The sequence below is a fragment of the Chionomys nivalis genome, chromosome 20 (genome assembly GCF_950005125.1).
Source record: "Chionomys nivalis chromosome 20, mChiNiv1.1, whole genome shotgun sequence".
NCBI classification, from domain to species: Eukaryota; Metazoa; Chordata; class Mammalia; order Rodentia; family Cricetidae; genus Chionomys; species Chionomys nivalis.
Genome location: NC_080105.1, coordinates 15,617,804 through 15,641,743, shown reverse-complemented (window position 1 = coordinate 15,641,743; position 23,940 = coordinate 15,617,804). Strand labels below are relative to the sequence as shown.

The window sequence follows — 23,940 nt, the reverse complement described above, 5'->3', positions numbered from 1 at the left end:
AATGCTTTGAGGTTTTCAGGGTTGTTCCTTTCCAGTGACTGCAGAGAGGCTTCCGAGGGAGAGGAGGAAGTTTTTCTAGCTGTTCCAGGACAGGAGGACAGGCATTCTTTCCGATGGACAAGTCCAGTCATCGTCTTGAGGTCCAGTATGCTTGGCATCAGTGACACCTTTGCCCCCCAATTCGTCGTCACCCACAGTCCTTGAGGACTTCTCCTCACATTCTTATTTCTTCATGAACTAGCCTCTGGTAGTCCAGGTTTGCCTTAAACTCATCATGAAGCAAAGTGTGACCTTGAACTCAATCCTCCTGCCTCCACTAAGTCCTAGGACTAAAGATGTGTGCCACTGACGGAGAAGGGTCATTTGTCTATGTGTTACTTTCATTGGTTAATAAAGAAACTTCCTTGGCCCTTTGATAGGACAGAAAATTAGGTAGGCGGAGTAGACAGAACAGAATGCTGAGAAGAAGGGAAGTGAGGCAGACGCCATAGCTCTCCTCTCCAAGATGGACGCAGGTTAAGATCCTTCTTGGTAAGCCACTACCTCGTGGTGCTACACAGATGATTAGAAATGGGTTAAACAAGATGTGAGAATTAGCCAGTAAGAGGCTAGAGCTAATGGGTCAAGCAGTGTTTAAATGAATACAGTTTCCGTGTAATTATTTTGGGTAAAGCTAGCCAGTGGCCGGGAGCTGAGTGGAGGGAAGCGGCCCACCCCTCCTACTACATGCCACCACACCTGGTGTCAGGAGCCATTTTCCCAAAAAGTATAGCAGGGACTATTGTCCTGGGGATGTTTGCAGAGAGCCCCACACCCCAACTGTATTGAGAACTGTTTGTTGGCAGAGCCCATCCCATACCCAACTATCTTGAGAGCTATCTGTTAGCAGAACCCGCTCCACATTCCAACTATCTAGAGAATTTTTTGTGGTTGGAATCACAAAAGGAACAATTCCGCTTGCATAGAGAACAGTAGGTGTGTCGACTTGTGACCATTGCTGCCCCAGCAAGATCCCTTCCTGCCCTTGCCATGCCCCTGCCCCATCCCAAGCCAAATTCCTCATTCAAGGGCTATATAAGCCACAACCATTAGGCTAATAAAGGAAGGCTTTGACAAGAGAATTTTGCTTGGCCTCATTCCTCTTTCTCATCCATGTTCTTTCAGATAGTGCCTCTTCTGGACCCTGGAATAACTGGACCTGAAAACTAATGAAAACTCAAATGCACTAACCCAGAGGACCTGGGTTTGATTCCCAGCACCCACATGGCAACTCTCGACTGACTCTTACTGCAGAGCCAGAGGATCCAATGACCCCTTCTGGCTTCCCTGGGCAACAGGCATGCACATAGTGGACAGATACACATGCAAGCAAAACACTCACACACATAAAAACAATTTTAAAAGAAATACTTTGTATATAAAACAAAACTCATGGGGTTGATGGTGTACACTAGCAATGCCAGGTGTCAATGGGTAAAGGCCCGAGGACCAGGAATTCAAGGCCGGTTTCAATGTACATCAAGTTCTAGGTCAGCATGAATAACATGAGAGCTTGTTTTAATTAAAAACAAAACAAAACAAACTCAGGGCTGGCAAATGGCCCCTGCTACCAAGGCTGGGACTCATGTGGTAGAAGGAAAGAACGGACAGAATCTTGGGCAAGTGTGGTGGCACACCTCTTTAATCAGAGCACTCGGGAGACAGAGACAGGAGAATCTCTGAGAGTTCAAGTCCAGCCTGGTCTACATAGTGAGTTCCAGGACAGCCAGGGCTCTTTAGAGAGACCTTGTCTCAAAAAGAGAGAGGAGGAGGGGGCAACAGAAACAAAACCCCTAAAACACCTAACGGCTTTGCTCCTCCGTGGAGACATCTATCTAACGTGCTATAGAAACTGGAATCTTTATTCTAGTTCAGTCTGTCTACAGGTGGAGCTAGGATTTTACTGCGTCTTTTTCCAAACATAGAGCTATTGCTGCACACACACAAAAAAAACTGTGCAACAGAAATAAACTAATGTTTTCAAGAGAAGTGTTTGCCGAAAATGTTCAAACGGTCGCACTAGAAATTCGTCCTTTAATTAGCAAATCTCTGATAAACAGATGAAGCAACAGTTTAGGGACTGTGCACGTTTCCCGCCCGGCAAGAAGCGCTAGGGCGAGAACGCAGCCGCAGGAGGTGTGTGTGTGGGGGGGGGGGGGGGCACGCCCCTGGGTGCTGCCCGGCTGCTCGCGGTAGGAGGCGTGGCCTTGGGCAGGAGGGGCGGGGCGGGCGCAGAAGTGGGTGTGTCCGGGGCGGGGGCGCGCAGGTCGGAGAAGGTGCGACCGTCCGGGGCTGCGGCGCCTGGGCGCCGGTGGAGAGGTCACGCTGGCGGGGCGCCGGCGGGCGGCGGCGGGACATGGCGGCGGGCGGCAGGCTGGAGGACGTGAGTGAGGCGCCGAGCCCTGTCCCTGCCATCCCCGCTTCCTGTGCCGGGCTCAGGGGGCGGAGACTGCGGGCTGGGAGCTACCCTGAGCCGCCGCGGCCTGGACTCGAGGGGACGCTGGGGGGACGGGGTGACCTCCGGGCGGGTACCGCAGCCCGGACGCTTTTCCGGGTGGAAGTCGGAGGGACGGCGGCGGGGTGGGCGCCAGGGTCCCTTCAGTCGGCCGCTCACGTGCGGCGCGCGTCGCTGGTTCCGGAACTGGGAGCTTCACGTGACGCGCGCTGGCCTGACAGGCCTTCCTGAGAGGGAGTGACTGGCTCGCCAGCCCCCCGGTGAGCCCGATTCCCGTGGGCCGGGGAGCTGGAGTGGCTGCGGTGCGGGGGGGCCGAACTCCAGCATCCTTCGGGGACGACCTGTATGTAGCTCTCATATTGGAGAACAACAGTATCACGTGCTGTTTTGAACGTAGGCATGGGAGAAACAGAAAGATGTTTTAATCTTAGATGCAAATTTGACTTTTTTTTTTTTTTAAAGTATCTGGTGGCCCAGTTCATGGTGTAGCCAGTGTGTAGAACAATTGCAAAAAATCTCGAAAATCCAAAAAAAAAAAAAAAAATTTGTTTGAAAGTTTATTAAGACAGTGTGACTAAACGTTTATTTGAAACTGGGACGGGGGGGGGGGGGCACTTTGAGAGGAAACACGCGCTTGAAAATTCCAGCCCTTGAGAAAGACAAGGCTGACATTATGTTAGCTCACTGCCCTGAGGTAATAACTAATAAGAACATTACCGTAGTCTTAGTGCTAAATTACATTTAGAAAAGCAAGGTTCTAGAACTATCAGAGCTTAGATTCTTGTCTACTGGTTCCTGCAGTCATTTGTTTTAGACTTGCTATGTAGCCCTAGCTGACCTGGTCTCATTATGTAGCCTTGCCTGGCCTCAAATTTGCCGAACTATTCCCTGACTTGACCTCTTCAGTGCTGGGATAACAGGTGTACCCATCACACCTAACTAAATTTTCTTGATGAAATAAATGTGTTTAACATTAAGACTAAAAAATAAATAATAATAAATAATAAAAAATAAATCTAGTTTTAGTTCTTTTAAGTGAGCAAATGGAGAACTGATTAATACATAAAAACTTCAGAGTCATGTATATTTAAAGCAGAGCCCATTGTTTTTGAAATTTTAAGAGTTAGATTTCAGGGACTGGCCATTATGGAAGAAATAAATATATAAGAGGAAAATAAATGGTTTAGAAAACCTTAAGCAGCGTTTCCTAGTTGGTGCTACACTGCCCTGGAATTCTTGGATAGGTTAGTTTCGGGAGTACAGTCCTAGATATTTCAACAAGCAGTTGGTGATGATTATTTCGCCAACAGTTAAACAGTTGAATTACTGTGGACCTGAGTAGGTTGCCTGCTTTTGGTATTTTATAGATAAAAAAAATGTACATTTAGTAAGCTGAATACATGGACTATGTTGCAAGCCCAGGGACTTAAGTAGATGGTGAATGAATGGCTCATTTATTAAAGGAAGGACTTGGTGCCGATTTGGATTAATTAATACCCAGGCCTCTACAAGTACCCAAATGAGGGCAGCTCAGAGTGTCTGAAGTGATAGGAGTCATTTTCGACTCTACACTGGGGTGACTGCAGCTGACCTTACCTAGTGTCCGTCTTTCCTTTGCCCTTCACGTGGAAAGCAGACTGGACAAAGCATCTTTTGTTCTCTGACTATTCTCAGACCAAGAGAGGGAGAGGAAGAATATTTAAAGATATTGCCACATAGTTTTTGGTTTTTTACAGGTTCACACTATGTAACTCAGGCTCACAGTGATCCTTCTGCGGAGGCTTCCCATATGCTGGGATTACAAAAAAGCATGGCCACGATACTTGGGTCTCAGTAAGGCTTAATGCAACATCGTCATTGGGTCCCCAAAGGAAGCAGTTACTGAAAAAAACAAAAGTCAGGAAATAGTATCTGAGCCAAAACAATAGGTGAATTCTTTGGTAGTAATTCACTCTTGTGTAAGTAGTGGAAATGGGTTGGGCCTACTTGGTAGAGTTCTTACTTGCCTAGCTTGCTCATAGCCCTGAACTCAGTCCTTAGCACCACCACATAAGCCAGGCATGGCCACACACCTCTGTAAGCCCAGCTCTAAGGAGATAAGGGCAGGAGAGTCATAAGTTCAAGGCCAGCCTTGGCCTTAGAGAGTTGCAGGCCAAGATCGAGGAGATGAAGGAATAATTTGGGGTTATGAGGATGTAGCTCAGTGTCAGAGCATTTGCTTCATATGCAGGAGGTCCTAGGTTTGGAAAAAAAAATTAAAAAGCAGACTTGTAAGAAGACAGAAAAAAATGGGACTAATGATAGTAGATTGAAAGTGATTCAGAAACAACACAAATAGCTAGAAATGGCAAAGAGAAAATCAGACTTTTCTACATGTACAAAAGCTTGAAGTTGACCCAGCTCCACTTGTCAGATGATGAGCTGGGACTGAGTCAGGGAGACTGTGATTGATGGTTTGTTGTGACAGGTGTGGTGGTGGTGGGAAACAACTGGAACAGAGACGGCAGGATTCCCTGGGCCTGAGGAAGAGGAGTGCTGACAGATAAGACCAGGAGAGTAGAACCCTGCTCTTCCGTAGCTCAGCTAGCCGGATGAATTTAGGCTCTGTCCTGAGGGTAATAGGGAGACACAGGTTTTGGGAGGATAAACTCTGGACAGCAGTGAGGAAAATTCCTGAGGCCAGGATACCAAAAGGTGCTTAAGAGAAATGCTAAGAGCCTGGGTTAAGACACAGTAGGATGGATGTTAGAAATACCAGACAGGCGATCTATAAAGAACAGAAGAATAACATGTCAGAGCCCTGGTCTAATGTGGAAGGCTTAGTTTCATCCTCAGTGCCACAAAATAACTAGTTGGTTAAATAATAATCAAATCCCAGAGCCTAGGAGGTGAAGATCTCAAACTCAAGACTAGCCTTCAATACATTTTGAGATCCTGTCGTGAGGCCCAAAAATATGAGCCTATTTCCACCTTGTCTGAAGGTCAGAGAGTTTGAAGTTGCTCAATTGTTAACAATCAGGGCTACACATTCTGAATCAGGATGTGGTTACTTGGTTCTTTTGACATGAAGATCGTCATAAGGGGAGATCCATTCCATTCTGACAGATGGTCAGGATGTGCAAGTGTACTTCTGCTCCTTTTGTAATATGAGGTTTCCTGGGGAGTGACTGCCTTCAGGATACTTGGTCTAGAGAGGCTTCACTGTCTAAAAAACAGAATGCTAAAACAGAATGCTAATGATTTGATGTCTCAAATGTTAAAGCAATTAACTATTCTCGTCCTTTGTATAGTATTAAAGCAGTCTTTTGTTGCTTTCTTCCCCTTTTGTATTAGGGTATAAAAGCATATGGAAAATTAAACGCAGACAATTTCAGTATTCACTGGAATGCCCTCCTGGTACTATTCTATGTTTTTCTGTTTGATTATTTTTAAATGTCTTTACTAATATTTCTGATCCCCACATCCCTACTCTGGCAAGAGGTGTTTTCATCCAGGCTGGTCCCTGACCGTGTCTCCAAAAAGAGGGGAAAAAGTTGATAGAGGCCAGCCACAGTGGTACCTGTCTTTAGTCCCAGAATTTGGGAGGCAGAAGGAGGTGGGTCTATGAGAGCTTAAAGCAAGTCTGGCTACCTAGTGAGTTTCAGACAAACAGGGTTACCTTGATTTTTTTTTTTTTTAATATAATGACTCTGGGTGGTGGTGGCACATACCTGTAATCCCACCACTCCTGTAGCAGAGGCAGGCAGATCTCTGAGTTTGAGGTCAGCCTGGTCTACAGAGTGAGTTCTGGGACAGCCAGGGCTTCAAAGAGAAACTAAAAGAGGGTTTCAAAGAACCAAAGCTAAAACAAAATAAAGGCTCACTTATTGACTGCTCAGTCAGTGCCTGTTCTTAGTGCTGTACTAAGTGGTTTTTGTGTAGTAACCTATTTAATTATCCTACTCAAGATTGGGCACAGGTGCTATTATTAGTGGCTTTTTTTAAAGAGGAGGAAACTGAGGCTGGAGAGGTTGCTTGTTGGTTAAAAATGCATGTAGTTTTGCAGAGGCACCAGGTTCAATTCCCAACACCCACATCCCCTGCATCACCATGTTTTGTAACTCCAGCTCTAGGGATTCTGTCGTCTTCTGCTGGCCTCATTTGACACTAGCATGTATGTGGTATGCATACAAATCTACACATAAAATGAAAAGTAAATCTCAAAAGGAAAGCAAAAACCAAAGATGAGGAAACTGAGAACTAGAGATGTGATGCAACTTACCCACAGCCGGTACGCAATAGTGCATAGCACAGCCTGGATGCCAAGACTGGCAGGGGTGCCGGGATTGAGACACGGAGGCTGCATTTCAGGTGGAAGAACAGCAACCTTTTTTTTGCCCAGCAACGTTTTATACCTCTACTCCTTCTGTGGAAAGCCACCGGCCAGAAAGAACACAAACATCCTCGTCAATTACAGACCACAAGGAAGTTCCGCTGTCAGTCAGGGGGAGTGAGGGCTGCTGGCTCACAACAAATAGGACTTGAATTTTATCTCAGTTTAACTTTTATCCAGAGCCACAGCTCTTACCCCCTCTAGTTTGGGTTGGCCCTGCCTCCCTGTGTTCTTAATTGCTTTTCCCGATGAACAATTGATGCCCGTGAGTGACTTGTGAAAACCCACAAAGACAGATGTGGAACACATATTGATTCATGCACTAGTGTTTGCTGAGTATGCTCCTAAGACAGACAAGCAAGAGGTGGGGAACTGGTAAATCCCATATAGTCTACCAGGAAAGGTAAATAAATAGGAAGGCCTTGGAAAAAATAACAAAGGAGGAGCAAAGATTGGTCATTATTGGATAGTATGACAGGGAAGCTACACATGATGCTTTGGACACCGAGACATGACATGCTGCAGATTTCAGGTGTCCAGGAAGGCTCCCTGGGTGGAATTTCCCCATCAGAGCCTATAGGCGTGCTCAGACGTGAGGGGCAAGTTGCCAAGGTTCCACGTCCTTCAGCTAGAGAACATGCTCGAGAAGGGTGCTGAGAACAGAAACAACCAGCATTGTAAGCCAGCCTGGTGATGCGTGCTTGCTATCCCATTACTCAGAGGCAAAGGCAAGAGGCTCACCACAAGTTTAGTTGAAGTCAGCAAGTTCCTGGCCAGCCAGACCTCCCTAGAGAGACCTCCCTCTCAAGACACAGAATCATCAGAATTATACCACAGATTGTGGCAAATAAAGTGAGAGCTTCCAAGTAATGTTAGTTGTATGGTACAAAGGGTACCAAAGTGAGCAACACCCCAAATCTGGGTTATACTTTAGATTTCCACATTTAAATTTAGTACAGCTTATTGAACCCAGGACCTCATACATGCTGGGCAAGAGATCTACTGTTGAACTGTTTTCATCCCTCATATTCCTTTACTCTGTAAAATGAAGTGTGTGTCTGTTATTTATTGGATCTGTATGAGTATTTGGACTGTATGCTTGAATGTGAACCATGTACACACCTGAGGAAGTCAGGAAGGTACCAGGTCCTCTAGAAAAGCAACACATGCTCTTAACTGCTGAGCTCTGGCCCCACCCTTCCTTACTCTTCTTGAGACAGGATCTCACTAACTTCCAGCCTTGCGCTCATTATGTAGTTCAGGCTAGCCTTCGATGGCCTCCGCTCCCAAGTGCTGAGATTATAGGCAGATGTGACTGTTCCATACATCGCAGGGTCTCCCAAGGGTCTGAGACTGAGATGTGCCTCGTTTGTGTGCAGAAGAAAACGGGAAGTGAGGTAGCTGGAGAGATGGCTCAGAGGAATAGAGCACTGGCTGCTCTTCCAGAGGTCCTGAGTTAAATTCCCAGCAACCACATAGTGGCTCACAACCATCTGTAATAAGATGTGGTGTCCTCTTCTGTACTGCAGGATATATGAAGGAAGAAACCTATATACATAATAAATAAAAATCTAAAAGAAAAAAAAAAAGAAAACGGGAAGTGATGTGATTGCAGAAACAGCACCTTTAAACATGACTGACATTTTTAGGTTACCACCCAGGATTCAGCTTCTGTTCGCTGCTTCAGTGACTGACAGACGTTTTTGTGGAGACTGATTCCTATAACTGATGTCTCCTTAGGTTCCACTGGCTGATTATTCTGCTGGTACTTAGAATATTTCTGTTAAAATCAAAAGCTTGTTTTAGTCACTTTTGGGAAAAATGGGGTAGTGCTGGGGACAGACCCCAGTGTCTCACATAGGCTAGGTGAACGCTGACCATTGAGCTCCCCCTCTCCTGCCAGGCTCTCTATAAGGTATTTTTTTTTTTAAAAAAAACTATTATGTATACAATATTTTGTCTACATGTATTCCTGTAGGCCAGAAGAGGGCACCAGACCTTATTACAGATGGTTGTGAGCCACCATGTGATTGCTGGGAATTGAACTCAGGACCTTTGGACGAGCAGGCAATGCTCTTAACCGCTGAGCCATCTCTCCAGCCCCTAAGGTATTCTTCATAAGGCTGATTTCCAAAATACCGTGGGATAGCAGGCAATTTAATAATTGCATCTGTGGCCTAGCTTGTTGGTGTGTGCCTGTATTTCCAGTGGGTAGAGGCAGGAGGATCAGGAGTTCATATCTAGCTTCAGCCACATAGTGAGTTTGAGGCCAGCCTAGGCTATACATGTATGCCATGTATGACTTGATCACATCCACCCCTCATCCTCCCTGTGATTTCACTCTTCCCCCTGCATGGTTCCCTTACTACCATCATGTCCTCCTCCTCCTCTTCTTTTTTTATATAATCCACTGAGCTTTAATCTGCTGCCTGCCTGAACATGGTTGTGATGCCATCTACTTGAGCATGGTCAGTCTGGCAGCAGCCAAACTCCTGAACAAACTTACTTCCTCCCTCAGCAGCTACCAATTGCTCCTTGGCTTGGGCGAGGCTTCCTAACTGTACATTTTGAAGGTTTAATGAAATTGGTTGAAACTGGACATGGTGGCATATACCTGTAACCTCAGTACTTGAAGTGTTTGGAGACGAGAGGATTGCCTGAGCACAGGAGTTTAGACCAGCTTGAGCAAAATAGGGAGGAAACCTTATTGCAATTATAACAAAAAAGTGGGTTGCTTAAATTACAGCATGTATTACTTTGTTCTGGAGTTATAGAGATAGTGGAATAGTTGAGCATGGTGCTGTACATTTTTAATTCTGGATTCCAGAGGCAGAGGCACATGGATCTCTGAGTTTTGGGCTAGCCTAGTCTACATAGTGAGTTCTAGGACATAGAGGGCTATGTAGAGAGACCCTATCTCAAAAAAAAAAAAAAAAAGGAAAGAAAGAAAAAGAGAAAAATGAAACAAACTACTTCTATGGGGCTAAGTGTGGTGACACACCTTTAAATCCCAGCACTTGGGATGTAGAAGTAGGTGGATTTCTTTGAATTACAGGCCGTCTTGTCTACAGAGCAAGTTCATTCTAACCAGGACTAAAAATAAAACTAAATAGGGAAACCCTGTCTTTAAGGGGAAAAAAAAGTTCTTCCATTACGTGGAAAGCATGAATAGGAAGCCAATCTGGCCTACATAGTGAGTTCAGAGTTCAGTATGGGGTATAGTAAGTGGAAGGCCCTGTCTCAAACCAGGCTTGGTTGTACACAACTTTAGTGCCAACACTCAGGAGCCAGACACACCTCTGTGAAAGATTCTGTTTTAATAAAAGTTTTACCAGTTAGGTAGTGGTGGCACATGCCTTTAATTCCAGGCAGAGGCAGGAGATCTATGTGAGTTCAATATCAGCCTGGTCTACAGAGTGAGTTCTAGGACAGCCAGGGCTACACAGAGAAACTCTGTTTCTAAAAACAACAAACAAAAGTAAACAAGACAAAATTTTGACAAGTCAGAGGGAATTAACCTAAAGGGAGGTAATTTTTCAAAGTTGAGTTTAGGTGGGGTCTGTTCTGCCTCTGATGTGTGCAGTATTTTCTTTTGTTGTGTGTGGTGCTAAGGCATAGGAGCAAGGACCTCATTCGTTTTGTGTGTTGTGGAAGATCTCCACCACTAAGTTACTCCCCAGACTCCAGGGTTTTTTTTGCTTTGTTTTTGCGGTGCTGGGAACCAAACCTATGGTGTTACATATGCAAGGTGAGCACTCAACTTCTGCACTATAGCCCCAGCTGATTTTGTTGTGCTCAGTATCCTAGGTGGCTACAAGCTTAACATTCTAGATTACTGTTTTAGCCCAAATACTGAGATCACAGTTGTTTGCCACAAACAACACAAAAATCATCCAGGGTTAAAAAGTTCCAGGTGTGACGGCTCCTGCCTGGAACCCAGCATTCAGGAGGCTAGGACAGGGGGACTGCCGTAAGTTGAAGGCTACTGCGTGCTACACAAAGTTTCTATGGCAGCCTTTACAGTAGAAGATCTCAAATAAACTGAAATGTTCATTGAAAATAAGCTGTATCAGTTGTGTCTTAGAAACATTATCCAGAACCAGTCATGGTGTTTCATACCGTTAATCCCAGCACTCAGGAGGCAGAGGTCCGAGGCCAGCATGATCTACTGGGTGAGTTCTAGGATAGCTAAGGCTAAACAGAAAAACTCTTTATTGTAAAAACAAAAGAAAGGAAAGAGAAAAAGAAACATGGCCCAGAAAGTCTTGACTATAACGTGTATGTTTTGCCGAACAGGGTTCCTTGGATGTCCTTCAAAGTCTGGATGATGACCCCCTTCTGGACACCCAGCCTCTCGCACACCACTCCTTACGTGCTCACTTTAGACCCAGATTCCATCCTCTTCCCACGGTCATCATTGCGAATCTTCTGTTGTTTATACATGTGAGTTCACTGCAGAGCTAGTGTTCCTAAAACACACCAGCGTGCAGGGGGAGAGATGGTCCAGTCATAAGATGCTTGAGGACTCAAGTTCATCTCCAAAAGCTATGTGAAAACCTCGGGGAGGAGGAGCACACCCAACAGTGGGGAGGTGGAGACAGGAGGAACCCTGAGACTCTGTGGCCAGCCTAATCTGCTAGGAGGTGAGCCCAGACCGTCCTGAGAGACTCCATCTCCAGATCAAAACAACAAGGTAGACGTCTCCCAAAGAACAGCACGTGCACTGTTCTCTGACCCCAGGTGCATGCGCATGTGTGCACACACGTACAGTGTATGAGCTCTGTGGGGGCTGCATCTACCAGTTTTTAAAATGTAAATGTTTTCATACAGACGCAAAGAGTTTACTGTAGAGATGTTTGCACGTGTGTAAGGGCATTCTTAGTGGTAGTGGGATTGTCACACAAGAAATCACGAGGTACTGGTGTTCCTAGGACCACTGCTTCTCCTCCTGCATTCCCGGCCAGCTGGTCCTTGAGCAGAAACATTGACTGCCTCTAACAGGGTAGAAGGAGAGAAATTGTCCTGTGGTGTCTACATTCCTGCTTGAGCACAGTGCTCACACACAAGCACAGTAAATCCATGAGTAAAGCCAGGTTTGATGGTACACGCCTATAATTTCAAGCTCATGGAAGGCAGAGGTGGCAATCTCTGAGTTCAAGGCCAGCCTGAGCTACAATTCAAGTTCAGGCAGGTCAGAGCTGTATAGTGAGACCCTGTCTCAAAAAAAAACAAACCTGTCTGGTAATGTTGATAATTAGCAGGCAGAGGCAGGAAGATCAAAGTTAGAAGTCAATCTGGGCTTCATAGGAAGGCCATAGTATTTGCTAATTTCATATACTAACTCATTCATTAGCGTGTGTGCAGATCCATATTAATGTTAATTAATTGAATCTATATTTAATACTCTGTCTCTCCCTTTCTAAGTTCCCTGTTCATCAGGCTACACTAGAGGTAGACTCTGCTCCAGAGACTGGCTCCAGGAGACTGGTGAGGTTCAGGAGAGCATATCCAGCCCAGCTCTGCATTCACTGACTGCTCTCCCTGTCTCCTCTGAGACCCCTGCTCCACAGCTTCTTCACCTTACAGGGTCGTGGCCTCTGTCCAGCTCAGCAGAGCCCAGCGTCTGGGCCAGTCGATGATAATGCCTTCAAGGACTTGGACATGCACGTGGAATTCTTTCTTTCCCTTAAATCAAGGTCTCAGTTTGTAGAACTCTGAGACCTACCTGCTTCTGCACATAATTTCATTAGTTCTTAAGAACATTTTATTTAATCCTGTGGTGGGGGAGGAGGAGTGCAGATGTCCTTGGAGGCTAGAAGAGAGGTTCTGACCCCTGGGGCTTGGGTCAGAATCCTCAGTGGGTGTGGGGGACTGAACCCTTCCTGTCCTCTGCCAGAGCTGTTTGCACTCTTAGTGCTGAGCCAGCTCTCCATTCCTCAGCTGCTTTTGAGGTAACTGGCACTTTCAGATCTGACATTTGATCTCCCTATATCGCCCAGGCTGACATCGAATTCTCCATCCTCCTTAGTGCTAGGGTGGCAGGCATGTGTCTCTGTGCCCAGTTTCCCCAGTTTTTCAGAGCACTTTCAGTAAAACATTTTTTCTTTTTCTTTTTGGTTTTTAAAGGCAGGGTTAATGTGAATCTCTGGCTATTCTGGAACTCACTTTGTGTGCCGGCCTAGCCTCGAACTCACAGATATCCACCTGCCTCTGCCTCCCTGAGTGCTGAGATTAGAGGCGTGCAATCACCGAGTGTAATAAGTTTTCTAATCATTTGCAGAGTAGGGTAGCATAAGTCTAGGACATGGCACATGCTATTTTCTAATGCAGGCATTTATGCTAATTTCTTTATTACATTGATGTGTGAGTGTGCATCCAGGGATGTGTGCCACAGCACACAGAGAAGTCCGGACAACACGCAGGACTCAGTTCTCTCCTTCCACCATGGAGATCCCGGGAGTCAAACTCAGGTTGTCAGTCTTGGTGACAAGTGCCTTTACCCCCTGAGTCCTCTCACTGGCCCTGATGGTGTCCTATGTATTTAACATGAATCCTTCTGCTTTTCCTTCCACAGGTTGTGTTTGTCATTTTAGCATTTTTAACAGGGGTGCTGTGTTCGTTCCCTGATCCCAATGAAGACAAGTGCCCAGAAAATTACACCAACCCACTGAAAGTTCAGACAGTCATAATCCTTGGAAAAGTCATCCTGTGGATTCTGCATTTGCTTCTTGAACGCTACATCCAGTATCACCACAGCAAAGTCAGAAGTCGCGGCTATTCCCAGATCTACAGGTCTACGAAGCATCTCAAAAACCTGGCCCTCATGATCCACTCTTCTGGTAAACCCTGCATCTCACAGCTCCTCTTCGGCCTGAGTGCCAAAGGCGATAAAAGAAAAACATGTGAAATTAGATTTTATAATCAAACATATTCTCTCTCTTTAAATTTACTTAACCTATTTATTAAACATGCATTGGTGTGAAGGTGTCAGATTCCCTGCACCTGTACTTCCAGAATTTTGAGTTGATTTGTGGGTGCTGGAAATTGAACCTGGTCCTCTGGAAGAATAGCCAGTGCTATTAGCCGCTGAACTACGTCTCCAGTCCCCAAATGTATTCTCTTTTTGAGAGTGATCTATATTGTAGCTCCTATTCTGAATTTTTGTTTTGGTGGGAAGCATGATTGAAACCAAAACTTTGGGTTTGCTCGGCAAACTGCTACCACTGAGCTATGGCTCACCTACATTTTGAAACTTTTTACAGTCTTTGTGGTCTTGAGATAGGATCTCACTTTGTCTTGTGTGGGATTTTTCAGCTTCTTTATGTAGGCATTTAGTGCTATGAACTTTCCTCTTAACACTGCTTTCATTGTGTCCCGTAAGTTTGGGTATGTTGTGTGTTCATTTTCATTGATTTTTTTTTTTTTTTAGAAAGTCTTTCATTTCTCCCTATATTTCTTTTTTGACCCATTGATAATTCAGGTGAGCATTGTTTAATTTCCATGTGTTTGTGGGCTTTTTTGAATTAGTATTGCCGTTGAATCCTAATTTTAAGCCATGGTGATCCTATAAGATACATGGGGTTATTCCAATGTTTTTGTATTTGTTGATGTTTGTTTTGTTACCGTGTATGTGGTCAAATTTTGGGAAGAATCCATGAGGTTCTGAGAAGAAGGTATATTCTTTTATGTTTGGATAGAATATTCTATAGATGTCTGTTAAGTCCATTTGAGTCATAACATCTGTTAGTTCCTTTATTTCTCTGTTAATCTTTTGTCTGACTGACCTGTCCAGTGGTGAGAGTGGAGTGTTGAAGTCTCCCACTATTAGTGTGTGGAGTTTAATGTATGATTTAAGCTTTAGTAGTGTTTCTTTTACATATGAGGGTGCCCTTGTATTTGGAGCATAGATGTTCAGTATTGAAATTTCCTCTGGATGCACTTTTCCTGTGACTAATTTGAATGTCCTTCTTTGTCTCTTTTGATTGATTTTAGTTTGAAGTCTATTTTGTTAGATATTAGGATAGCTACACCTTCTTGTTTCTTAGGTCCATTTGATTGGAATATTTTTTTTCCAACACTTTACCCTGAGGTGATGTCTATCTTTGAGGTTGAGATGTGTTTCTTGTATGCAGAAGGATAGATTCTGTTTTCGTATCCAATTGGCTAGATGTGCCTTTTTATAGGTGAGTTGAGTCCACCTATAGTGATTGCTATCTCCTGTTAATTTAGTTTTCATTGTTGATGATGTTAATTTGTGAGTTTTTTCCTTGTTGGGGATTTGCTGTTATGAGACCCTCAATTGTCTGTGCTTTTAGATGTAGCCAACTTCCTTGGGTTGGAGGTTTTTTCTAGTATTTTGTGTAGGGCTGGGTTAGTGGCTAGGTATTGATGAAATCTGTTTTTGTCATGGAATATCTTGTCCTTCTATGGTGATTGAAAGTTTTGCTGGGTATAGTAGTCTGGGCTGGCATCCATGATCTCTTAATGTCTGCATAATGCTTGACCATGACCTAGCTTTCATTGTCTCCAATGAAAAGTCAGGTGTAATTCTGATAAGTCTGCCTTTATATGTTACTTGGCCTTTTTCCTTTGAAGCTCTTAATATTTTTTTTATTCTGTATGTTTAATGTTTTGATTATTATGTGCCAGGGGGACTTTTTTTCTTTTATTTAGTCTGTTTGGTGTTCTGTAAGCTTCTTGTATCTTCATAAGCATATCTTTCTTTAGGTTGGCAAAGTTTTCTATGATTTTGTTAAATATATTTTCTGTGCTTTTGAGTTGAACTTCTTGTTTTATACCTATTATTCTTAGGCTTGGTCTTTTCATGGTATCCCATATTTCCTGAATATTTTGGGTTAAACTTTCATTAGATTTAATGTTTTCTTTGACTGATGAGTCTATTTCCTCTATTGTATCTTCAGTGCTTGAGATTCTTTCTTCCATCTCTTGTATTCTGCTATTCATGCTTGCATTTTTGGTTCCTGATCATTTTCTCATGATTTCTGTTTCTATAATTCCTTCGGCTCGTGTTTTCTTTATTGTCTCTATTTCAGTTTTCAAGTCTTGAAAGTTTCACTTTCATATATTTGCTTGCTTTTCTTTGTTTTCTTTAAGGGATTTGCTGATGTCTTCCAATTTTTTGTTTGTTTTTTCATCCATTTCTTTGAGGGAATTTTCTCATTTCCTCTTTCAGAGTTTCAAACATTCTCCTGAAGTTATTTTTCAGGCTATTTTCTTCTGCTTCACCTATATTTGCTTGTTCATGTCTTGCTATTGTAGAGTCTTTAGGTTTTACTGGTGTCATATTGCTCTTTGTGGTGTTGCATGTGTTCTTACCTTGTCTACTCATGTTTTCCTGTAATTGGTGTGGTTGGGACTGTTTGTGATTCTGGTTATTAATCTTCTAGGTGTCAGTAAATCTAACGCTCAAACGGTTGTTCCTCATGGTACAGTCAGTGCCACGGTTCTAGTTACCCCATTGGTCACTCCTTGTTTCTGGAGGTCGCTCAGTGCTCTTGGACTTTGCTCTGCTCTTGTGGAGTTTGCTGTGTGAGGCCTTCTCTTACCTAGGTTGTCGACTCAGACCTGTTTCTATAAATGTCACTGGTCTGGATCTGCCCCCGCTCCTATGGAGCTCATTTTCTCAGGCCTGCTCTAGCTTAGGTAGCTGGCTCAACCCTGCTCCCGTGTAGCTTGCTGCCTCAGGTCTGCCCTGGCTTAGGTCGCTGGCCCAGTCCTGCTTCTGCAAATGACCTTGGTCTGGATCTGTTCCTGTTCTTGTGGAGCTCACTGTCCCAGGCCAGCTCAGGACCAGGTCGCTGGCTGTGTCCTGTTCTTTTGGAGTTCACTGCCTCAGACCTGCCTTGGCCTAGGTCACTGGCTCAGCCTTGTTCCTATAAAGTTCACTGTCCCAGGCCCACTTAGGCCCAGGTCGCTGGCTCAGTCATACTCCTATGGAGTTCACTGCCTCAGGCCGTCTCTGGCTCAGTCACACTCCTGTGGAATTTGTTGCTTCAGGCCAGCTCTGGCCCAGGTCACCAGCTCATTCCTACATCTTTGGAGTTTGCTGTCTCATGCCTGTTGTAGCCTAGGTCACTGGCTTAGTACTATTCCTGTGGAATTTGTTGCCTAAGGCCTGCTCTGGCCTAGGTTACAGGATCAGACGTGTTTCTGTAAATATCCTTGGTCTGGATCCTTTCCTGAAGAGGTCCCCAGTTTGGGGGTTTTTTTTGCAAGGGTCTCAGGCTCCGATCTACTCCCTCAGAGGTCCCAGCTTCGGGTGTGCCCAGACCCACAGAGGACCTGGCTCAGGCCTGCTCCCTCAGAGGTCCCAGACTCACACCCCAAACCGCAGAGGTTTCTGGTTCTTGCCTATTCCCTTTGACATCGCTGACCACAGCCCGGGACCCACAGAGGTCCTGGTTCAGGCCTACTCCCTCAGAGGTCCCAGACTCATGCCTGGACCCGCAGAGATCTCTGGTTCCTGCCCACTCTCTTGGAGGTCCCAGACTCACCGCTTTGTCTACTTTTATATGGGACAAGAGTAAAGAATATTCTCAAGTAATGATCTAGAAATAATTGTTTCAGAATCTGGGAATACTAGTTCTGAAATTCATGAAGAAATTATTTGATCTTTACCTTCTTAAAATCTGACCTTAACCTAGGTGTGATGCAGCCTGAACCCTCATGAGGCTGAGGCAGGAGAATGGTCAGTGAAGTCAAGAGTAGCCTATACTATGTTGAGGCCCTAGCTCAATAAATAATATTTTCTCACATGTGCAAAAGAAATCAGTTTAATACTTCTATAAAACCAAGAAATAATTCCTTAGTTTTAAAACAAGGTCAGATTGCAGCAAGTCTTCAACATGGAGACTTAATATTAATTATGAAAGCTTGCTTCAGCTTGCTTCTAACTAGCTCTTGTAATTGAAAGTAACCCCTATCTTTTAATCTATGTTCTGTTATGTGGCTCGGTTACCCTTACATTGTAATGCCTGTGCTGCTTGCTCCACTTCCCACATGAGCCCCCTTCTTCACAGAGTCCTCTCTGCTTGGAAATCCTGTCTAGCTATTTGCTGTTCGGCTTTTTATTAAAACCATCCGAGTACAAAAGGATTATTCTACAACATCAGGTTCTTTGTTTTGGGTATTTTTGGTTTTTGTTTTTGTTTGTTTTTTGTTTTTTTTTTGTTTTTTCCCTGTTCTTGTTTTTGATACTGGAACCAAACCCAAGGCTTCAAACTGAGGTAAATCTTTAACTCCTTGATTTTTGGAGATAGTCTCATGTCCAGAATGGTGTCAGATTTGCTATGTAGGAGTCATCCTCCTGTCTCTACCTGTTGAACTCTGGGGTTACAGGCCTGATCCTTGATTTTGTAGTTCTGAGGATTGAACCCAGGCTGTCATCCACGCAGGGCAAGTATTCTACAGGCCAAGCTATCCAGCCTCCAGATTGTTTTTAAGAATTTAAGTTTCCAACCTCTCAAACTTTCCCAAATGAGTTCAATAGGATAGAAGTACAGGACTGAATGGCTGGTTTGTCTGGTGGCTGGACCCATATTTAGGCTATGTAGGTCCAACCCTTATTAGCATAAATACAGTTTTGACCCTCAGGGTATGTTACATATAACAACACAGTTCTTTCCTTTAGAAAGTCACAAGGGCTTTAGGATATTGGATAAGTAAGTACATAAGTAAGCAAACAAATAAATAATAAGGGCTTTAGGAAAATGGATATGTAAGTACCTAAGTAAACAAATAAATAAATTGTGGAGATCAAACCAAAAGGAATTTGCACTGACAGGACTCCAGCATCCCATCCCTGCTGTTTCCCTTCCTTCCTCAGGCAACACGGCCCTCCTGCTGCTCCTGTGCATGCAGCACTCTTTCCCTGAGCCCAGCAGCCTGTACCTGGAGCTGATGCTGGCTGTCCTGGCCCTGGAGCTGATCTGCTCCCTGAGCTGTCTGCTGCTCTATGCAGGTGAGAGTGGAAGCCTCTGTCCTGTGACTTCTGCCTGCCTCTCCTGTCACTGCAGACACAGCTGTCACTTTAGTGAGCAGCCTTCATTCGCTGAGGACCTCTTTAGCTCCTTTGTCTTTGACTTCTGACCACTTCCGTTCTTCTGTGCTTCAGAGTAAGAGAAGAGACAACCGCTCCCAGTGAGTCCATTTTCTCCACTCCTGTCATTCACAGATGTTGGGAACCTTGAGCTGCAGAAGTGGCTCAGCATTGAGAGTCCAGACTGCTTCTAATCGGGTCAGGTGCTCATAACTGCCAGTAAAGCCACCCCAGGGGACCCGGTGCCTCTGTCTTCCAGAAAGCACAGGCACACAGCCTTACACACACAATTTAAAGAGCTTTGAATAGGAAAGTATTTTCAGTTTACTGAAGTAAGACTTTCGTAGAAAACAAAACAACAAACGTCTTTCCTGTAAGGCGGTGGTTCTCAGCCTTCCCAATGCTGTGAGCCTTTAATACAGTGCCTCAGGTTGTGGTGACCCCCAACATGAAATTACTCTTCTTACTGCTTCATAAGTGTAATTTTGCTACTGTTGTGAGTTGTAATGTAAATATCTGATATCCAGATATCTGACATGTGATCTCGTGAAAGGTCATGACCCAAACTTTGAGAACTACTGCTATAGGGAAACCAATGTGACCCTGAACTTGTAGTCAAGTCCCCGCCTCTGGGATTATAGCTGAGTCAGCAAGTTAGGCCCTGCATGTATCTAAATTTGGCATCTTAATCAAAAAGAATGACCAGGCCTAACGGCCCACACATTTATCCCCAGTACCTGGAGGCAGACCCACATGGGTCTCTTGAGTTTCAGGCCAGCCTGGTCTACATAGTGAGACCTTGCCTCAAGAAAAAAAAATTGAGTATTCCTTTCATGATGTGGTCGTGAGAATGGAATGATGTCATCCATCTAGGACAGTCAAGCTTGGGCCCCATGTGTTGCAAATGTCAGCTTTTGTTGTTGTTATCTTGTTACTAATGATAATCTTAATATTCCCTGAGACTAGCCCTTGCTTAGTAGACTTTGATATGTGTAACTGTGTTGATAAACCATCATATTCAAGCTGTTTACTCATTATGCAATCTCATATAATCTATTCAGAAAGAGTAACCATGTAGTATTACTTGATAAATAAGCACAGAAATTTCTTCAGAACTATGTAATCTGATTAAAAATGATTTTATCATTTCAGTGAAAATTATGAGATTCAATAGAGCCAAACCACAGCCTGATGTCCTTGAAGAAGAAAGAATGTATGCTCACCCCAGCAATATAGCCTCAGAGACTGGCTTCAGGTAAGGCTTGAAGAGGCAGCACAAATCAGAAAGCAGTAACTTTCCCTTCAGCCACGTGATGGTCTGTGTCTGTGATTCTGTCTATTTGGGATGTCCTCAAGTGGGCATGGTGGATTTCTTGCTAGAACAATTTAGCAAAATCTTGACGCAAAATAATTTTTAGTAAGTTTTTATAAGGGCAGAGTATGTAGTCAGAGACCCTGTGTATGAGTGTCCCAGTTTATCCCTAGTATCTCTCTCTCTCTCTCTCTCTCTCTCTCTCTCTCTCTCTCTCTCTCTCTCTCTCTCTTTTTCTGACAGACACACACATACAAACACACAGAGACCTAGGAGACTCAGGTGGGAGGACTCCAAGTTTGAGGCCAGGAGGCAGAATTTTATCTCAGAAAAAGAAGCATTTTCTTCCCATATAACATTACACACTACTGTAATATTTTTACAGTCATAGTAGTTTTTGGTTTGGAAACAGGATCTCACTATGTAGTCCTGGCTGGCCTTGAACTCACAGAGCTCCCTTTCCTTTATTCCTTAAGAGCACAGGCATGAAAACTCCTAGATCTACCATGCAGTAAGGAGCCTTCAGTCCTGAACCATCAGATTGTTTGCAATGTTTTCTGTTATAAATAGTATTCATTCAAGAACAAAACCCATATAAAAGTCAACATCAGCAAATATTGTTCCCATGAAACTGGAACTTTGTATATGAACTGTAATGGGTGACCATAGCTTAGTTGTGAAAACTAATGGTAAGATGATCATGTAGGTTCTGAATGTGGATTTAACATAAAACTGTATTATCAGTTCACTGGATTGAGAGGATAGATATGTGGTATGAATATGGAATGGGGAAAAGTAGGAACTAAACCCTGATTTTTGTCGTTTGTTTTTCTGGGGCTTGGAATCCTATCTCACTACAGGTTTGAGACTGGACTCCTGCTGTTGTATTGCATGTAGCCCAGGGTAGACTCAGACTCTTGACTCTCTTTCCCTTAGCTTCCTTAGTATTGGAACTCACTATGTAGAGCAGGCTGGACTTCAACTCACAGAGATCCACCTACCTCTTGCTGTGTTCAGTGTAACCCCAGGGTGTGAGTTCAAACACAGCTGGAGTCACTTACAAGAGATCTTGTATGATTGTATGTATGGATGTATCTGTGTATGTGTGTGTATGTATGTCTTAGAAGTTGCTAGCTAAATACCAGGCTGGCCATGAAGTCACAGAGATCTGCCTGCCTTGGCTTCCAGATTGCTGGGATTAAAGGTGTGCACCAAATGTTGACTTTACATGATTTTTTAAAAGTTCTTCCTTCTTTCCTTCCTTGCATCCTCCATTTCTCTCTTCTCTCTCTCTTTCCTCTCTTCTTTCCTTCATTTTTGGTTTTTGTAGACAGTGTTTCTTTGTGTAGCCCTAGCTCTCCTGGACAGCTGCATCAGAGCGGTGGATTAAAGACTGTACTACCATCACCTGGCTCACTTGGTAACTTTAAATTGTAAAAACCTCTTTTGTTTGTGTTTGTTTTCAAGAGATTATTTCTCTGTGTATTCATGGCTGTCCTCAAACTCACTCTGTAGACCATTCTGACTTCAAACTCATAGATATCCCTACCTGCCTCTGACTCCCGAGTGCTGTGATTAAAAGCATCTGCCACAACCATCCAGTTTAAATGATAAAACTTTAAACAATTTTACCAGGCCAAAAACTAGCATACAAATAAATAAAAATGAAGACAATATGTGCAAAACACATTGATTTCCAGAGCAGGGGTCACTAATTTTATTCCTGAAAGACTGGTCTTGCAATATCCCTGATGTATGAACCAGAAGGAAAACTCTGGGCAGCTGTGCCTTACTGAACACTGCTGAGGACTCAAAATGAAATAAAATCGTGTTGATGAATCCGTGTAACCTGTTTCTATGCTGATTTCTGCAGGACTATTTCAAGCCTAGAAGAAATTGTTGAAAAGCAGGGAGACATAATCGTATATCTGAAGAGACACAACGCCCTGCTCAGTAAGCGGTTGTTGGACCTGGCCTCTCAGCCAGCTAGGACCTGAGAGACTCCTGGGTATGACAGCTATCAAATCCTCAGTAACTCCAGACTGCCCGAAGTTACCTTCACAGTGTGTGATGGGAACCTGAGCCCTGGGTGGTTACAAACATCTGGGAAACTGGAGAATATTTTGTATGGTTTGAAATAATTTAACTTCTTGACTCTTCTGGAATCTAAGCTGTAGTTTAAGAACTCTGGAATAATTTGGCTCCTTTTAAAGCAATTGTGCCATGACAGTCTGCTGTAAACAGTGTTTCAAACCAGTCTGTTCTTGCCACAGTCAGCTGCTGAGAGAAAACATCTTTCCTGGTGCTCCCTGTTTTCTTCTAGAGACTCACGGGCAGTTTTGTATGAGTGAGGGCAGATCAGGTGAGGGAAAGATCAGATTTGTTGTCTCACTGGCGTTTTGTATGAGTGAGGGCAGATCAGGTGAGGGAAAGGTGAGATTTGTTGTTGTTTTCTTGCTTGTTTGTTCTCCAGAGCTGGGGGCAAACCCAATGCCTCACACAGAATGAGCAAACACTCTGCCTCTGCATCAGTTTTACCAGGATTTCCTTCTGCTGCTCATGGTGACTCACACCTGTAGTCCCAGTCTCGGAAAATCTGAAAAGCTGAGGCAGGAGGATCACCACCAGCTCAATCCCACAGAATGAGACCTTGCTCCAAGAGCACTGAGCACTTTCCTCAGTATAAGACCGATCTCACCAGGACATATGCTGTGCCCGTTCTGCAGTGTGTTGTTGAGAAATATAATGTGAAGAATCCTGGGGCAGTGGGAGACCCAGTGGAGAGGGTCTCCCCACACCTGCTAAGTGGGGAGACCTCGGACTGGCAAGAGATTTAGGAAATAATGTCATTTACTCTATCGTTGCCCTTCTTCAGGGAGTTGCCATAGATCCCTCTGCTACACTTTGATTTACAGCAAGTTCAATCAGTTGAGCATGGTGGCCCTCAGCTGTCATCCTAGTACTTGGGAGGCAAACACAGGAAGTTCAAGACTATCCTGGTCCAAATAGTGAGTTTCAGGGCAGCCAAAGCTATAAAGAGACCCTTCTCCCCCTCGCTCCCCCAAAAGACAAATATGTATGTCAGAATAAGGGTGTCTCTGAGTTAAAATTTGACCACATAGTGGCAGTAAGATGGTTCTGCAGGAAAAGTGCTTGTTCGGTAAGGCTGATGACCTGAGTTTGAGCCTGGGAACCCATGGTGGAGGAGAATCCGACTCCTAAAATTTGTCTTCTGACCTTGAAACTCTCAACATGTTACTCTTGTGTGTGCACTGACACATACCACACACATGTCACACAAATACACACAATACTACATTTTTTTCATTGTCTAAATAGGAAAAAGACACTTTTTGGTCTTGCATTGTAGCTCCAAGTTGTGATGGGTTTAACATGTCAAGTTGATGTATGTATAGGTATTATCAAACAGATAATTCTTACAATTAAATGAACATTTTTTATGTGGCATTGTTTCTGCTTTTATCCTACAGCTCCTTTTAATCAATTGATACCTTCATGTGTCACCTTAGGAAGTCTTTGGTTTTTGAGATAGGACCTAATGTGGCTATGGCTGCCTCTTGCTTCCTCCTTCAGTTGCTGAGATCATGGATGTCAGGTGTCTATGCCTAACATAGACTTTTCACTGAGGGCGTCTGAGTGAGAGCTCTGTTCTGAAGCCTGCTGTTTTTAGCCTAATACTCAAC

General features: G+C 44.1%; 1 protein-coding gene across 1 annotated transcript; it reads left to right on the top strand.

Annotated features, from left to right (window-relative positions):
* The first annotated feature begins 2,294 nt into the window (after positions 1 to 2,294).
* On the top strand, positions 2,295 to 23,699 carry Tmem192 (transmembrane protein 192). The gene is made up of 6 exons (XM_057753167.1): positions 2,295 to 2,422; positions 11,163 to 11,309; positions 13,441 to 13,705; positions 18,712 to 18,846; positions 20,077 to 20,179; positions 22,110 to 23,699. The coding sequence occupies exons 1-6, from the start codon at positions 2,396 to 2,398 to the stop codon at positions 22,231 to 22,233; spliced, it is 801 nt and encodes a 266-aa protein (XP_057609150.1). The 5' UTR covers positions 2,295 to 2,395; the 3' UTR covers positions 22,234 to 23,699.
* Positions 23,700 to 23,940: the final 241 nt, after the last annotated feature.

Excerpts from the sequence above, each read along its gene's own strand:
- Tmem192 (XM_057753167.1), top strand. The coding sequence starts at position 2,396 with ATGGCGGCGGGCGGCAGGCTGGAGGAC. Across the intron at positions 11,310-13,440 it reads ATCTTCTGTTGTTTATACAT|GTTGTGTTTGTCATTTTAGC; the intron begins GTGAGTTCACTG and ends TTCCTTCCACAG. Across the intron at positions 20,180-22,109 it reads GCCTCAGAGACTGGCTTCAG|GACTATTTCAAGCCTAGAAG; the intron begins GTAAGGCTTGAA and ends TGATTTCTGCAG.